Consider the following 17795-nt stretch of genomic DNA (forward strand, 5'->3'; position numbering starts at 1 on the left):
AATTCCAAAGGGTCGCACATACTTTTTCTTGCGACTATATAAAAAATCTACAGTAAAAGGACTGGTTTCACCAATAGTCTTGCAGTTGCTGATCGATTTTCATCTGCTTGTACAGCCTGCCATGTAATAGATCAATACAATGAATAGAGCAATACATATGTATTGAATTGTTCTACATCAAACTATTGAATTGCTTATAAAAGTCCCCTAAATCGACGAAAAAAGTCAAGAATGTTTTCAAAAATAAATTTAATAAAATTAGCCTCCCCCTTCCATAATAAAATTGCACCAAATAATGTCTTACCTCATATGTGACTTTAAGTTTACTTCAGGCAAGATACATTCCTTTCTGTGTTAAACAGGTCAGCTGTATAATGTATTAATTTTTTTTATCTAACTTATTATTCCAGTTATATGTGTTTTTACCATTATTTGTGCAATAATAGTCAGGCTAGGTTTCCCACCAGGCTTTTTACTGGCATTTTTTTTAACTGCATCTGCAGTTTTCGAGCCAAGGCCAAAAGTGTATTCTAAAGGAATGGGAAATATAAGGCTAAGTGTTGACTTGGCTTTTTATCTGGCCCAAATAAATGCAAGAAAAAACGCCAGAAAAAAATGCTGCTTCATTTTCCTGCATTTGGCGTTTTTTTCTGGCGTTTTTGCCTATGAGTGGAAATTGTATTTTTGGCCCTTTTGGCATTTTTTTTTCTAAATTTGTTGGGTACAAAAAATAAATAAATAAATAAAAAAAAATAAAAAAAGGATGGAAACATTTTTTTTTAACAAAATTTATATTTTTTATAATTACATTTTTTATCATTTTTAAACAGGGATCAATTTATGTGGGCGGGCATGGACCTAAAAATGTAGCAGGCAATAATAAAAATGTAGAAAGGGGCCATTTAAATGTAAAAATCATATATTTTTATAATTAATTTTGTTACATTTTTTATTAGTAATGTATTTTACTGATGCGTTTAATAAAGTGTGTGTGTTGTATGTTTAAGTATTTATTAATTAAAGATTTGTTTGCATAAAATAATCAAACAGCACAATAAAGTGCAACACACAATCCATCACTATGACTATGACAATTATATAAGATAACAGAATGGCAATCATACACATAAGGAAAGAGCATCCCCAGTACCATGCAGGGAAACCCCACACAAATAGACAAGCATACAATAACACTACCACACATCCGAATGACTCCGACCCCCTCCTGCAAGACCAATATCCTAGTATAGAAAAGTTAATGGGCCACTCCAGATGGAGGGTCAGCCAACACATCCAGTAAAAGCCAAGGAGTCCATACCTTGTCAAATTTCTTCGGGCACCTACGACTCTTATACAAAGTTTGGTACAACAGGACATATTTATTTACCATATTCAGCCATCGAGACAAAGGGGGAGTGGAAGCATCCTTCCACGTAATCAAAACCACCTTACGAGCACAGAATAGCAAGAAACGGATCAGTATACGTCTATGCGAACCATATACCATCTCATTTAGGACTCCCAAAAAGCATACCACCGGGGTAAGCAGGAAGGGGAAATCTAGATTATCTGCCAAAAAATCCATCACCTCCCTTCAAAAAGAGGCTATAACAGGACACTCCCAAACCACATGCAGGAAAGTACCTACCTCCACCGAACAGCGAAAACATAAGTCTGACGGGGAAACCCTTATACGCTTCAGTCTAGCAGGGGTATAATATAACCTCAAAACATACCGTGACTGAATCAGCTTATCCCTACTACTCACCACCGTGGAGTAATATGAGCCCTCAACTTCCTTCCACTGGCACATGGACAGATCAGGATTATCAGCCACCCATTTATGGTAAGCGTTTGAGAACAGGCCCCAGTGTCTGGAGGAGAGCATAGGACTGAGTAAGGGGTTTAGTGAGATCCGTGGTGCCCAGGAGAATGTCCACATCAGAAAGCACAGCAGTAAACGTCAGGGAGCCAAATTGCGCTGGGACCACATGCCTAAGCTGAAGATATCTATAAAAGGCACTTCCAGGGATACCATAACGTTCTTTCATTTCCGCAAAGGATAGGAAAACCTGATCCTCTCGGAACAAGTGAATCACAAATTTGACTCCATGAGAACCCCCAGAAACCAGCCTCATTTAACCCATGTAGGTGAGATAAATGAACCCACAAGGGTGCCCTAGGAGACACCAACGGCTGTGGGAATTTGCTCAACACCACGGATCACACTTCAACTATAGTTTGCAGGGGAAGAAGATAAAGAAGAACAAGAAAGGTACCTGTATAGTGAGTTTGTGAGAGCTTCATAAGAGCCCATAAGTGCTCCAGCCAAGGCAGTCATCAAGTTTGACAGATCCAGGTCAATCCACCACGCTGCATAGACCAACTGAGAGGCAAGAAAATAGTTATAGACATCGGGAACAGCTAAAACACCATGCCATTTAGGAGCCTGAAGGAGAGCCCGACTGAGTCTGGAAGACTTTTCCTGCCAATAGAAGGATCCCAGAGCACCACACAGTTTATTAAAATATTTTCTAGGGGGAACCACTGGAGCCAAATGGAAGAGAAAAAGGAATTTAGGAAGGTAAATCTTTAAAAATGTTAATCCTTCCAGCTAGGGAGAGAGGGAGGGAGGACCAGGCCTGCAACCTATCTACTGTGGAAGTCAAGAGCGGATCTAAATTCAGGGACATATAATCCAACAGAAATGCAGTAACCTCTACCCCAAGATACCTAAAACGGGAGACCACTTGCACCCCCGCTGGGAGAGAAGAGGAAAGTGGAATGTCCGGTGAGAATGCCATGAGAGAGGATTTAACCCAATTTACCTGCAAGCCTGAAATAGAGCTAAACCTATCTATTAGGTCAATCAGAGAAACAAGGGACCCCCCTGCATCTGCTAAATATACTAGTGTGTCATCTGCATACAGAGAAACCTTCTCCACAATGGATCCCCTGGGAATGCCACAGATAGTGGGATCTCTACATATGGCCGCTGCCAAAGGCTCAATCGCCAGCGCAAAGAGGAAAGGAGATAGGGGGCACCCTTGCCTTGTCCCCCGGCCCAGGAGAAAGGAGGCAGAAACATCAAAGTTAGTACGCATGCAAACCCTGGGGAATCATACAACAAGCGGACCCAGGCACAAAACGTAGGGCAAAACCCAAACACTCCCAAGACCTCCCAGAGATATGGCCACAGTACAGAATCAAAAGCTTTATAGACATCCAGACTTACCACCACCCCTGTAGGAAAGCCTTCCCCCACTGCTGCTATATTAAGCTGTAGGTGTTTCACGTTAACATCAGTAGCCCTACCCAGCATGAACCCGGTTTGGTCAGGATGAATGATAGAGCCAATAACCCCATATAGGCGAGTAGCCAGTATTTTAGCAAAGTTCTTAATATCAACATTCAATAGGGAGATAGATCTGTAGGAATCAGGTAGCAACGGATCCTGACAGGGTCTAGAAGGAGCAGAATAAAGGGAGGAGCAGAAATCCCTAAAGACAGAGTTGATTAACTGAGGGTCGGACAATATAGAACAACCCCCCCCCCCCAGCAGAGACCTCTGCGCCCTAGCCCACGCCCTTTCACCATCAGGTGTAGGCTCTCTAATATAAGCTGCCTCTAAAGCACCAACTTTTGTAACAACTTATGCTCCGTGGCCGACCTGAGTTTCCGCTGACCTGCTACCCTCGTTATAAAAGTGCCCCTAATCGAAGCCTTGTAAGCACCCCACTGAATTAGGGGATCAGGATATGAAGCATTATGATCCCAGTACTCAGTATGGGCAACCCCTATGGCCTCCACTACCGCCTCAGCCTGTAGCCAACCAGGGTGCATGCGCCAAATATGGGAGGGGGGACTAGGACCTAGATTGAGAACTACCAATATAGCTGAGTGGTCTGAGATCCCGCTATTGGTGTAGGAAACATCTCTTACCACCTGGAGGAGATCCTCAGATGCCAGAGCGAAATCAATGCTAGAGAAGGTCTATGGGCAGCAGAGTAGAAGGAGAAAGCAGATGCCGTGGGATATTTCCATCTCCAGAGGTCAGTCAGGCCCAACGCCGTGCACAGGTATTAAATTGGGAGGAGCCAGGGTCAACAGCAGTGGTGCGATCGAGTTGAGGATCAGGTACGACATTGAAATCTCCTACAAGTAAAACGGGATCAGGGGAAAAAGACAAAAGTTTGTTAGTAATGGACTCCAAGACAGAGACCTGAAATGAAGGAGGTACATAAACTCAGACAAGAACAAATGAGAAAGAGCCCATAGCACAGTCAGTGCATTATCACAAACCTCCCAAAGTGGTCACAAGCTACCTGGGAAACCACCAATGGCAGGGACTTAGTAACTAAGACCGAGACACCCCTAGCATAACTAGAATAGGAAGCATGTTATCCCTGTGCTATCCATGCCCAGTTTAGGGCAAGTACCTTCTGGCCAGTGATGTGAGTCTCCTGCAAACAAATAATGTGGTGCGACTGGCGTTTCACAAAGTCTAAACATAAGGCCCTCTTGAACTTGAAGTTAAGCTCCTGACATTCCAGCTAATAACCTTTAAGGTCCCCATCACTTGACACAACCAAATATATGAACAGTAGGAAGCAAAGGAAGGCCAGGAGGAGGAAGGACGGAGCACCAGGATCACACATAATGCACACATACATAAAAAAGACAAACAGGGCACAAACACTTAACAGAAAAACAAAAGCAACAGAGCATAAACAGAACAATCCCATTAATTCCCCTGTCTCACACTAAACGGGACATAGTAACTACTATCCCCTAACATTGTGTAGACCTATACCCAAAAAATACAACTACTGTGCGGGGTGTACACAAAACGCCAAGCAAACAAAAAAGAAGAAGAAGAAAAACTACTTAAACAGAGCAATCCCGCTACCCCACCCACAGTAAATCGGCGGTAACTAAGAAGGAGGTACACCTCAAGGATAGCTGAAACCTACGGGGTCCCTAGGAATCTGACTCCCTTCCGCTATCTAAACCCAAGAACATGGCGGGAAGAGGTATGAGCAGGGCTGTCCATAACAATTCAGTTCAGAGGTCTGACAGGAGCTGCTGCATCCATCCAATGAAGTGGGTCCATCGGGGAGGGGAAGAACTTAGTCGAAGTGCCATCTACCACTCGCAGACGAGCAGGATAGAGCATGGAATAGCAATAACCTTTTGCACATAGCTTTGACCGGACCTCGGTAAACTGCACCCTTTGCTTGCGGAGCTCCACAAAGAAGTCCTTATTGAAGGATACTCTGCTCCCCTCAAAGATTACTTCTCCCTTAATTCTGACAGCTCGCAAAATAGCATCTCTATCCTTAAAATGGAGAAGCTTGGCCAGAAAAGGACATGAGGGACTCCCCCAGAGGAGGAGGTCTAGCCGGAACTCTGTGCGCTCGTTCAACTGAGAAGTATGGAGAGAAAGTGTCCACTGGAAGAATTTCTTTAAGCCCCATTTCAAGGAAGAGCACCGGATCATTCCCTTCCACCTTTTCAGGAAGGCCCACCAGGCGGACATTGTTGCGCCGCAGGCGATTCTCCATATCATCCAACCGACCCAGAACTCCCATCACCTGGTGTTGTACTGAGTCCACTCTGTCTGGCAAAGGATGAAGAGTATCTTCTACTGTAGAGACCCTACGTTCCATGTCCTCAGTGCTCTCACGTATCTTCTGGGTCTCATGGCACAAAATAACATATTCCTGCCGCAATTCGTCAAATTTCGTCACCATGATGGATTGACAGGAAGTAAAGGCAGTCAATAATTTGGAAAACTGGTCTGGTAAACTGGCTCAGCACTTTTGCTGCATGCACAGATACTTTAGTAGTAAGCGGGGTCTGAGCTTAAGGATCCCGGTGAGAAGGGCCACAGGAATGAGAGGAGCGAGAGGGCCCATCATCAGAGGAGGCATCCTCATCCGAGGTCGGCCTGGAGGCATCAGCATTAAAGGGGTACACCGGTGCTTAGACATCTTATCCCCTATCCAAAGGATAGGGGATAAGATGCCTGACCGTGGGAGTCCCGCCGCTGGGGACCCCCGTGATCTTGCACGCAGCACCCTGTTTGTAATCAGTCCCCGGAGCGTGTTCGCTCTGGGTCTGATTAAGGGCGACCACAGGGCGGGCGGCGTGTGACATCAAGCCTCCGCCCCTCAATGCATGCCTATGGAAGGGGGCGTGATAGCTGTCACGCCCCCTTCCATAGGCTTGCATTGAGGGGCGGAGCGTGACGTCACACGGGGGCGCAGGCGTGACGTCACACGTTTGCCAGGGGAGCCACCCATGGCTAGCAGGGCACACAGAGCAGGTAGAAAGACACTAGCAGTAAAGTCCCAAAAGCACCTCACACCCTTGCTATGTTGAACTGTTGTCTGCAGCTATTAGGGAAGGCACCACCAGTCCCAGCAATCACTCAGGTCCCTCTCAGGGTACTCACAATTCAGCAAGGCCAGTAGCAGACCAGAGGGGGGAAGGCACTCTCAGCATGCACAGGACAGTCCAAGTTAAGTACCTCCAAATGTAGGCCAGAGAGCAGCAAGCAGCCAGATAACAGGGCCAGGGAGAGCTAGCAAGGTCTAGGCACAGTAAGCAGTATGCCCGCAGCACTTCGTCCCAGCAGGAGGCATCTTGGCAGGGGACAACACTCTCTCCTTTACTGCCTCTTCTGACAGCCGCCGCCATGGGAGTAACCATGGCAACCAGCCAGGTCCCACCCACAAAGGCCAAAGATGGCGACCCCGCTCCAAAGATGGCTGGAGACCCAGAGTTTAGCACCGCCAGGAGGGACTGCTCCACCACTTTCACTGCCACAGCCCAGGATCAGGAGGACTGCAGCACCACACCGCCCCACGCTGGAGCCTCTCCTCACCACCACGCACGGGACCAGGACCAGGAAGCCGACTGCTCCTGCGACCACAGAAGCCGACAGGACCAGGACCACAAGTACTCCGCAGACTCCCCAGGCGGTCAGCTGCCCTCCGGAGACCGACTAGCCCGGCAGAGTAAGTACAATCAGGGTGTTTTCCACCGGGGTAGCGGGAGCTCCTGCTGAATGCGACCGCTCACTCCAACATTCAGGCCACGCCCCCTAAGTGTGTGTGTTTTAACAGTTTTTACTGTTCCAAGCTGGGAGTAGTAGTACTACCTAAAATATGCAAAACAGATATGTATTGTTAATATTGATAATACATTGTTTTTCTTTCCTTATAAATTTGCAAACATTTCCAAAATTCTGTTTTCCTATTCTTGTTATGGGGTATTTGGTGTAGACTGATGGGAGAAAACTTAAATCTGTTTTATTATAGCACAATGCCGCAAAATAACAAAATGTGAATAAAGCGAGTCTGATGACTTTCAAATGCATTGCACTGTAAATGGTTTGCTTAAAAGACGTTTTATATATATATATATATATATATATATATATATATATAATAGGTCATCTATAGAGGATATTGATGGATGAGAAGGTCTTGTATTAAAAGGAATAAGCTATGTGAAAACAAAGAAGAGTGCTGCAATAAAGAGAAAGCTAAAAAGGCAGTAAAAAGACGATTTTATTACTAATAACCCCTGGATATTATTTTAGCTGCCAGCACCCCCTAAGTTTGTAATTATTTGACTTGGATATACTTTCATCCCTGTTTATTGGAACCCTTGTGTGCTTATGTGCATCCTGGGATAGGAGGATTTTTGTTGATTTTGAAAGCTAAAAAATGCCCTGTAGCTATAGTATAAATGAAAAGCATATGAGATAGAGGAAAGCAGAAGCAGGTCATATATGGTAGAAATAGACAGCTCAATAACTCATCAGAACAGATGGTTAGTAAATAAACTGCTTACTTAATACTCTATAAGCAGTGAACAATATGCTTTATTTTTCTCTTTGAGACCACCATGTCACCCCTCTAAAGGGTTGATCAAACTAAGCCATGCAGGTTATTAAAAATCTTCTGAAATGACAGGTATCCATTAAATATGAAAATCCCCCATTAGGGGGAGTTTAATGCATATGAATTTAGTATCAGCTTCACTAGAAATGGTGTAAAACCCTATATTTAGTGGTGGCTGCAGGCAGAGGGTTTTAAAGCATTGTATCCAAAAACAACATTTTTCTACTTATTAAGAATGAAAATCAATTATAGATACTTGCAAGAAAACACCTTAGAATTATCTTAGAATAAATGTGGCCTGATTGTTATCTAAGTCACAATTATAGACCAATACAATCTATACAGGTAACTAAACTAATAGCATACAACAGCTGTACAGTTAATGACTTGAAATGAGTACATTGGGGGAGATTAATTAAAACCAGTGTAGAGGAAGAGTGGGGCAGTTGCCCACAGCAACCAATCAGATTGCTTCTTTCATTTTTCAAAGGCCTTGTTAAAAATGAAAGAAGCAATCTGATAGGTTGCTATGGGCAACTGCACCACTCTTCCTCTACACTGGTTTTGAAGAATCTCCCCCATTGTGTAAACATTCACAGTGCAAGGAGGGAAAAATAGACAAACCTATGTCACTTTGTGGCGCACATGAATGGTTGAAAGGCTGAAATTGTTTCTCTTTTCAAATCCACTCCTGTATTCAATAATTGCAATTAAAAACCTGAATGTGTGAACTATACCTTAGTGTAATCAACTTTCAGAATATCTGGGGGCATGTGTTATAGAGGAGCATGAAATTGGAAAATGTTTCGAAAGTATTGCTAAAAGTCTGTGTATCAAGCGATGGTTATACAAATTGTCTACAAATTCTCCCGTAGATTGGGTGTCCTGGAGGAATCCACAGGTAACAGTTCTACACAATGGGTACCAGCATGCACACAGGTTGGTTCTTTTAGATTTAAAGGGCCAGTGTGAGCAGTACTTTGCACTGCTACTGTAATCCTGGTTGTTTTATTGACCCATTGGTTTTACTTGACACTTGGCAGTTCACAGCTTTCAACTGTGCATGCGTCTTTAAGATGCACACACTCAGTTGAAAGTATGCTGCGATAGTACAAAATCAGTTGCTCCCTGTCCTGTCACCTCAGCCAGGAGCTTCCAATGTGGGCAAAGTCTCTGTATGATGTTGCCTGCACTGGTAGATCAGAATGGAGGAGCCACAGGGAGTTGAAAGTCTGAAATTGTTTCACTCTTCAAATCCACATTATCACCCATCATTATTACCCTCGAGTCCATGCCTCTTTTGATACAGGACAATATCCTGCTGGCCTTAGAAGGGGCTGCCTGACACTGAAGGCTATTCTGTAGTCTATCATCTAGATGCTTCTCTACCAGTGACTCTCCCAGTTTAACCTCCCCCCCCCCAAGACATACCATACTATATGGAGGCAGTATGGGGCATAATACTATATACTGCTAGATGAAGGCAGTATGTAGGAGTACAACTATATGGGGGTAGAATGGAGGTCTACTATCATAAGGGGGCAGAATGAAACCTAATAATATATGGCTTTAGTGTGAGGGTCAAACTACTATATGGGGGAATAGAGGGGGCCTAACTACTATATGAGGACACAGAGGGGCTAAACTGCTATAGGGGGAATGTACAAAAAAATCCTATCTACTACTTCAGGGCACAGGGGGACCTAACACTATATGGGGGCACGAAGTGGACACTATTACTGCATGGCCTAAAGAGCTTAAAATGTTTGGTCGCTGAAGTGGTCTTTGTATAGTGGATTTTATTCAGTAACAGTATAGCGGTATTAGTCATTAGTCAGTGAAAATGGTAATGGTGGTATGAAGGTATTATTTGTCCTTTTAGGGTAGGGTCACACGGAATGGATACACAGCGTATTTTACACTGCGGATCCACCGATGATGGACCCTACCATGTGCCTCCAGCTGTGCCTGCTTGTAGCGGCAATCCACTGCTACAAGCAGACACACAGTGTTCTGCGAGTCTCCGTGCATATGCGCAATGTACTCACACATTGCGGCTGCTCTCGGCCTAGCTCAGGGAGGCGGGGGAATAGCTGGAGGCACACTTTTTAGAATAAATACACTGTTTAAAAAAATAAAGGGAACACTTAAACAACACAATGTGACTCCAAGTGAATCACACTTCTGTGAAATCAGTGTCCACTCAGGAAGCAACACTGATTGACAATCAATTTCACATGCTCTTGTGCAAATGGAACAGACAACAGGTGGAAATTATAGGCAATTAGCAAGACACCCCCAATAAAGGAATGGTTCTGCAGGTGGTGACCACAGACCACTTTCTCAGTTCTTATGCTTCCTGGCTGATGTTTTGGTCACTTATGAATGCTGGCGATGCTTTCACTCTACAGAGTCTACAACCCACACAAGTGGCACAGGTAGTGCAGCTCATCCAGGATGGCACATCAATGTGAGCTGTGGCAAGAAGGTTTGCTGTGTCTGTCAGCGTAGCGTCCAGAGCATGGAAGCGCTACCAGGAGACAGGCCAGGACATCAGGAGACATGGAGGCAGTAGGAGGGCAACAACCCAGCAGCAGGACAGCTACCTCTGCCATGTGCAAGGAGTAGCATGAGGAGCACTGCCAGAGCCCTGCAAAATTACCTCCAGCAGGCCACAAATGTACATGTGTCCACTCAAATGGTCATAAACAGACTCCATGAGGGTGGTATGAGGGCCCGACGTCCACTGGTGGGCGTTGTGCTTACAGCCCAACACCGTGCAGGACGTTTGGCATTTGCCAGAGAACACCAAGCTTGTCAAATTCAGCGCCCTGTGCTCTTCACAGATGAAAGCAGGTTCACACTGAGCACATGTGACAGACGTGAGTCTGGAGACACCATGGAGTATGTTCTGCTGCCTGCAACATCCTCCAGCATGACCGGTTTGGTGGTAGGTCAGTAATGGTGTGACCATTTGCCCAAAAACCCTTCAAAAAGCCACCGGCTGGTGGTGAAACGTCAGGGGGCGGGGGGCGATGTGTATAGTATTTTAAAATAACAACAGTTGGGTCTCTCATTTCACATATATAAGTGGCATGTAGTTACATGCTTTACAATATTGAGCACACTATAGAGAGACCACCTGTTGGGTTTTTAACAATAGGCACAGTATTAAAAGTTATGTTTTACGTTTAAAATTAATTTAATAGATGGTAAATTTAGGGTACTAGTGACCACTGATGTGGTCAATTGTAAATAAAGTGTATAACAAATTACCCTCCATCCATAGGTCCTTTTGTGATAATAAGTAATGGTGTGGGTGGCATTTCTTTGGGGGGGCCGCACAGCCCTCCATGTGCTTGCCAAAGGTAGCCTGACTGCTATTAGGTACCGAGATGAGACCCTCAGACACCATATGCTGGTGCGGTTGGCCCTGGGTTCCTCCTAATGCAAGACAATGCTAGACCTCATGTGGCTGGAGTGTATCAGCAGTTTCTGCAAGAGGAAGGCATTGATGTTATGGACTGGCCGCCCTTTCTCCAGACCTGAATCCGATCAAGCACATCAAACTGTGACCCTCCAGATGTTGCAAAACTACAACTCCCAGCATTCCCAGACAGCCTTTGATTTAAAAAAAAATAAGTTTTACACCGGAGTACCCCTTAACCTGTTAAGGACGCAGGGCGTATCCATACGCCCTGCATCCCGAGCCCTTAAGGACGCAGGGCGCTGTCCGGCCTTCCTAGTGGTTGCCACAGTAAAGATCACATTACTTTCACTTTCATTTCTCCCCCCCCCCCCCCCCCCCCCCCCCACCGACGATTCCCTACCTGAGCCGTGATCTCCGCTGGATGTCTGCGATGATCGCCGGGCCCCACGCATCTTCTCCTCAGGTACAGGACTCCATCTTCTCCCCCCCCCCCCCGTTCTGCCCGACATCCAGGGGTGGGCAGAACGGGGGGTTTCCATGGCAACCCCCTGTTCTGCGCTGCCATTGGTCAGAACTCAGTTCTGACTAATGGCAGGGGATAGGAGGAGATCGCAGCACTGCGACCTCACTCCTATCCCTTAGGGCTGATCGGGGCTGTCACTGACAACTCCGATCATCCCTATTTTCTGGGCGATCGGGTCACCAGAGACCCGATCAGCCCGGAATTGGAGAAAATCGCGTGTCTGAGTTGACATGCGATTTTCTCCAATCGCTGAAATGGGGGGGGGGGGGGGTGTCTCAGGACCCCCCCTGGGCGATGTGCCGGGGTGCCTGCTGAATGATTTCAGCAGGCATCCCGATCCGGTCCCCAACCAGCTAGCGGCGGGGATCGGAATTCCCACGGGCGTATCCATACGCCCTGCATCCTTAAGGACTCGGGATGCAGGGCGTATGGGCCCTGCCTCCTTAAGGACTCGGGATGCAGGGCGTATGGGCCCTGCCTCCTTAACAGGTTAAGGGGTACTCCGGTGGAAAACTTTTTTTTTTTTTTAAATCAACTGGTGCCAGAAAGTTAAACAGATTTGCAAATGACTTCTATTAACAAATCTTAATCCTTCCAGGACTTATTAGCTGCTGAATACTACAGAAGAAATTGTTTTCTTTTTGGAACACAGAGCTCTCGGCGGAATCACAAGCACAGTGCTCTCTGCTGACATATCTGTCAATTTTAGGAGCTGTCCATAGCAGGAGAAAATTCCCATAGCAAACATATGCTGCTCTGGACAGTTCCTAAAATGGACAGAGATGTCAGCAGAGAGCACTGTGCTCGTGATGTCAGCAGAGAGCTCTGTGTTCCAAAAAGAAAATAATTTCTTCTATAGTATTCAACAGCTAATAAGTCCTGGAAGGATTAAGATTTTTTAATAGAAGTCATTTACAAATCTGTTTAACTTTCTGGCACCAGTTGATTTAAAAAAAAAAAAAAAAGTTTTCCACCAGAGTACCCCTTTAAGCTCACCCTGCCAGCCCTAAATGAAAAGATACAATTTGTTCCACAATAAATAGGTAATAACTGTTAATAAAAAAATAAAATAGTAATGGTTCTTGGAAGGTGAGAATAAAAAAGAAAATAGATATAGGAAAAAAAAGGGCAGTGCTAGGTTTCCTTACGTAGTTATTTGCACCAGCTAGTCAATTGAAGACATTGGCATTTACTCAGGAACTGGTAAAGTAAGGTTGTCTAAATTCAGAAAAGACAAGTTTTCCCAACTAATAGAATACAGATACAGTACATTTTAAAGAAAAGCTGTAGATCCTTACCATAGAGAGTGATCGCTGCAAAAGAGTGGGTTGCATCATTTTTCTTGGAATTTCTAATTGTGTTTCTTTACCGAATGCAACAGTGAGTGTCGGATTTCTCCAGCCAGTGCCTCCAATAAAGCTCCGTCACACTCTATACCAACAGTATAGTACTTAACCGCTCAGCGCCTGCCACTACAGAGTAAAAATAGATGTATGGAAATCGAGACGTTAACTAATACATGTAAAAGTGACTTTGAAATACCAAGTCAATGACCTCAGTGACCAACTCTAATTCGCACTTTGGACAATCACAGGTACATAGATTTGGCCGGAATCAGAAAAAGAAATGGCTGGAATTTTGCAATTTTCAGATTTAATAATATATACCGTATATATTCTTTTTTTAAATAAAAAATAGAATTGACTGTTACTATAGACACTCAGATTATCTCACCGCTTATCTGTTGGGTTTAACAAATCATGGTCACACTAAAATATGTTAGATCAAAATATTCTGCCAACCCCCCCCCCCCCCCCGACGTTATCTTTCTCTTCCCTTTCCTTCTGCTCCCCCCCCCTCCCTCTCTCCCTTTTTTCTTGCCATTTTTGTGTTGTCCTGTTTTTGTTTGTCTTGTCTGGTTGTAATTTGTTCTTTATTGCCTTGTTGGAGTCCGGTATAAGGCCTCTTGGAATTTCTCTAGTAGCATTCCTAGTTTGCACATTGCCTGTCAGTTGCGACCTATATGACGTGCTATACCTTGTCTTTCTCCTGTTTGTTTTGTTTTTTTGTTGTTTTTGTATTGATTTGCACTTTACGCTACACTATATCTTGTGATGTTCTGTTAAAAAACCTTAATAAAAATGACAGTTGAAAAAATAAAATAGATCAAAATATTCTGGAAGCAGTAGATAAGTTATAAAATATATTTCCTTATTTATTATTCTTATATAACAGTGTTTTCCAAACAGTGTGTCTCCAGCTGTTTCAAATCTACAACTCCCTGCATGCCCGGACAGCCGAAGGCTGTCCGGGCATGCAGGGAGTTGTAGTTTTGAAACAGCTGGAGACACACTGTTTGGAAAACACTGCTGTACAATATACAGTCAATGATACATATACTTGTTTCTAATTATATTATGTTAAATAATCCACATACAAGTACTACAATAAAAACATTATATAAATAGGTTCCTAATACAATCACAGCACATCATTTAGAAAACTTGGCACGCAACCACGCTGAAATGACCACCACACTGATAACGTACAGTAATATTCTAGAGGTGTTATCATTGGGCGTAGCACAGATCACACAACCGAATACAATTCCGTAGGTACCTGCGCAATGCTCTGCATGCAGATCACAGAAGTGGATGGAGATCCGGAATATCTTCTAATCATTTGGTCAGTGTTATCCCAGAGGTATTCCCTACCATGTCTGACATATCATGCTGCTTGTTCTGACCTGCTCAGTGTCACCCTGCAGTGATTGGTTTGGCTCTGCAGACCTCGCAGAATCTCAGCCCCCTAAAGGGTTTAGCAAGAGGAGTGAGGTTTTTTTAGGATTCGTTCCATAGATTACACAGAATTCCTGGCAAGCTAAAAGACAGGAATACATAGGTTTTAATTTACCAAGGGGAAAGGTTACACTGAAGGTCTTGTTTAGAGTACAATGGAAAGCAAAATACAGTCATGTGAAAAAGTAAAAACACCTTATGTAAAGTGCTTTATTATTATAATTTTTTTATATCTACATGGCTTCTATGGTAGTTTTGACCCTTTATACTTATCTTTTATATCACGTTTTGGAATGCTACAATCTAAGGATGATTTTTGTTTTTAATGTACTGTGATTTTGTTTACGTAACACAAAAAAAAATTTAAATAAATTAAGAGTAAGGGTTGGGTGACACGTAACGAATCCGCAGCTTATTTTACGCTGCGGATCTGCCTGTGACCCGACCCATAGTGTGCCGCCAGCTGTAGCTCCAGCTCGCTCTGCCCCCTGGCCTGCTCGCAGCGACAATCTGGCGCTCTGAGCAGCCACACATGGGCCTGCGAGTTTCCGGGTGCACTGCTGTGTACTCAGACATCGCGGAGCAGCTGTGATGCCTGAGTACACTGTGTACGTGTGTGTGGAAATGTAGGCGGGGCGAGCCAGGGAAACAGCTGAAGGCACACTATGGGTCGGGTCACCAGAAGTTCCACAGCGTAAAATACGCTGCCGATCCGTTACATGTGATCCTACCCTAAAGGAGTATCGATTATGTTATAGGTAGTATTCATCGAAATTTTATTTTAGGTCCAGGGATAACCCCTTTAAGGTGCCCATACACCTTTTGACAGCTGTAGGCTAAATGATTATTTTGCCTACAGCTTTCAAAGGTGTATGGGCTTCTTAAAGGGGTTATCCTTGGAACTAAAAAAAATTAAATAAAAAGTATTCCACATGGTGTGCATAGTCCCCCTGGCTTGTTTCTGGCACCATTCACTGCACTGTCCTCCGCTGCTCACATCTTTTCTCTCATCCTTCCTCCGGCACACCCTAATAAAACTACATTTTCCAGCAGTCCTCACTGTTGAGACCAGTAAAAAGGGGGTGTGGCTTGTCGTTTGATGTCAAAATGGTATGTGGCTTGATGAGCTATGATAGAGTGTGAAATTGCTTGGTTGGATAATGTTAGTAAGGGGCGTGGCTTCCCGAAAGGGGCGTGGTTTACAAGACGAGGACACTAAAAGCCAGTACAATATGTCACATGATCTCTGTCTCTCTTGGGAGGGGGAGACAAAGTGGACAGAGGATGGCGTTTTTTTTCCCCACTTTTCCCTGTCACTGGCCCAAAAAACTGGCCAATTACAGGCAATAAGTGTACATTACAATACTGTTGGTCTGGCAATAAGGGGACAAAATATGAATAATTTTTACTGTCTGGAGTACCTCTTTAATGGTAGATGTGCTTTGACATTAATAGCAGCATGAGCTACATGTGGTTCTTGTGATAAATTGTAAGGTTGGTAAAATACTTACTTTAGCATATTGTATTCTACTCCAGGGCTTAACTTTCTGTGATGAATGGTGTTTAATCGTGTTAAAGGGATTGTCCGATGAAATTTATTAAAAAAATGATGTGCTCAGCCACCATAATAAAACAATAAAACCTTTAACTCACCCTCCTCTGCTCCATCCTATCCTCTGGTATCAGGGCGCCCTATCTATGGCCAGTGACACTGCCGCGACAATGCTGTGGCATCCCATCTGCAGCTTCAGGAAAGAGACTGTCAGCGGAGACCAACTGAAGATAGGGTGCCCTGATACTTAAAGCTACGAAGGAGCAGAGAAAGGTGAGTTTATTGTTTTATTAGGAATGCTGGGCACACTATTACTATTATTATTTTCGTTTTTATTTCACTGTACATCCCCTTTAAATGTCAAACTTTTTCAAATTCAAAACATTTTTATTAAGAAAAGACAAAAATAAACATTGAAGACATGGGGACATACGCAAACCTGGGCGGCCTAAAAAGGGCAGCACAAAAGAGAGGTCTAGTCCTGGATACTGGTGGGGGAAGGGTATAGAAAGCAGGACACCGGTGGCCCCTGGCGGACATTGTGTTTTAAGTGGGGACAGGTCTCTCCAGAAGAAAATTATTAAATATATTTTTTTTTTATTAAACAATTTCTGAAAATAACAATACAGAAAACATAAAACAATCAAACACCACAGTAGTCTGGACGCTTCACAGAGCAATACGAAACAGTCATAGGTCCCCATCAAAGTCCGTGAGGTATAGACGTACACGTACTCATCCCGAGCCCCGTCCCATCCCACCCATAGGCCACAACGTCCCATACATGTGCACCAGTCAACAATGAAGGTAAGGTTATGAGTCCACAATTTCTCCAGTTACGACACTCAGTAGCAAGTGACCCAGAAACCCACAAAATCAAAGCGACGCAATGACAGGCTAGTCCGGGAGGCGCAGCGCACCCAGGGTATCATGTAGGGATGCCATGTTATACCACTCCGTCCAGTGGAATGGCCTGACAAGATCCCTGATCTCAGATTCCGAGTAGTGTGTGATTATAAAAGATTTCCATTTAGCAAAGAATTTCTTAGTGCATGTAGTTTTGTGGCGTTCTGTGTCTAGCCTGTCTATCCCACAATATAGTTTTAGCTGAGAGACCAGAAAGGAAATATCAGGGGGTGTAGGAGATATCCAGGAGTTAAGCAGGCATCTAAGCGCTATATGTAAAACAATGTGAATTATTGACAGAACCCTGGGTGGGACCGAGCCTCCCGGCTCCACCTCAGGAGGTCTAAGTTGGTGGAATAGGACAGCCTGAGGTGTCAGAGGAACAGTTATATCCCAGTGTGTCCCTATATGATCAAGTACAGAGATCCAATAAGTATTAGTCATCGGGCACGTCCAGACTCCATGCCATATGTTTGATAGAGGTTGTGAGTACTTTGGACAAGCAGTGATCCTGTCAGGGAAGTGTGGGGTGGGTAAGATATTGAAACCATATAGAGCCTTGTGTACTAGCTTAAAGTAGGTTTCACGCCAGCGTTCATTAATTATGCAGTTACGTACAGTGAGCCAGCGCTGGAGAATGCATTGTGAAATGTTATCGTCTGGTATCCACGTT

General features: G+C 44.3%; 1 protein-coding gene across 2 annotated transcripts in view; it reads right to left on the bottom strand.

Annotated features, from left to right (window-relative positions):
• CNDP1 (carnosine dipeptidase 1) overlaps positions 1-14693 on the bottom strand; it is a 49162-nt gene extending 34469 nt beyond the window's left edge. Inside the window, exons 1-2 of one of the 2 annotated variants that reach the window (XM_056521433.1) lie at positions 14486-14693; positions 13165-13338 (exon numbers count right to left, since the gene is read on the bottom strand). In XM_056521433.1, the coding sequence (XP_056377408.1) occupies positions 13165-13203 (39 nt within the window). In that variant the 5' untranslated portion in view covers positions 13204-13338; positions 14486-14693. Of the gene's footprint in view, positions 1-11743; positions 11763-13164; positions 13339-14485 lie in introns of those variants that run through there. The other variant, XM_056521434.1, reaches the window with a different exon arrangement.
• Between the last annotated feature and the right edge of the window lie 3102 nt (positions 14694-17795).

Source organism: Hyla sarda, chromosome 5 (assembly GCF_029499605.1).
Source record: "Hyla sarda isolate aHylSar1 chromosome 5, aHylSar1.hap1, whole genome shotgun sequence".
NCBI classification, from domain to species: Eukaryota; Metazoa; Chordata; class Amphibia; order Anura; family Hylidae; genus Hyla; species Hyla sarda.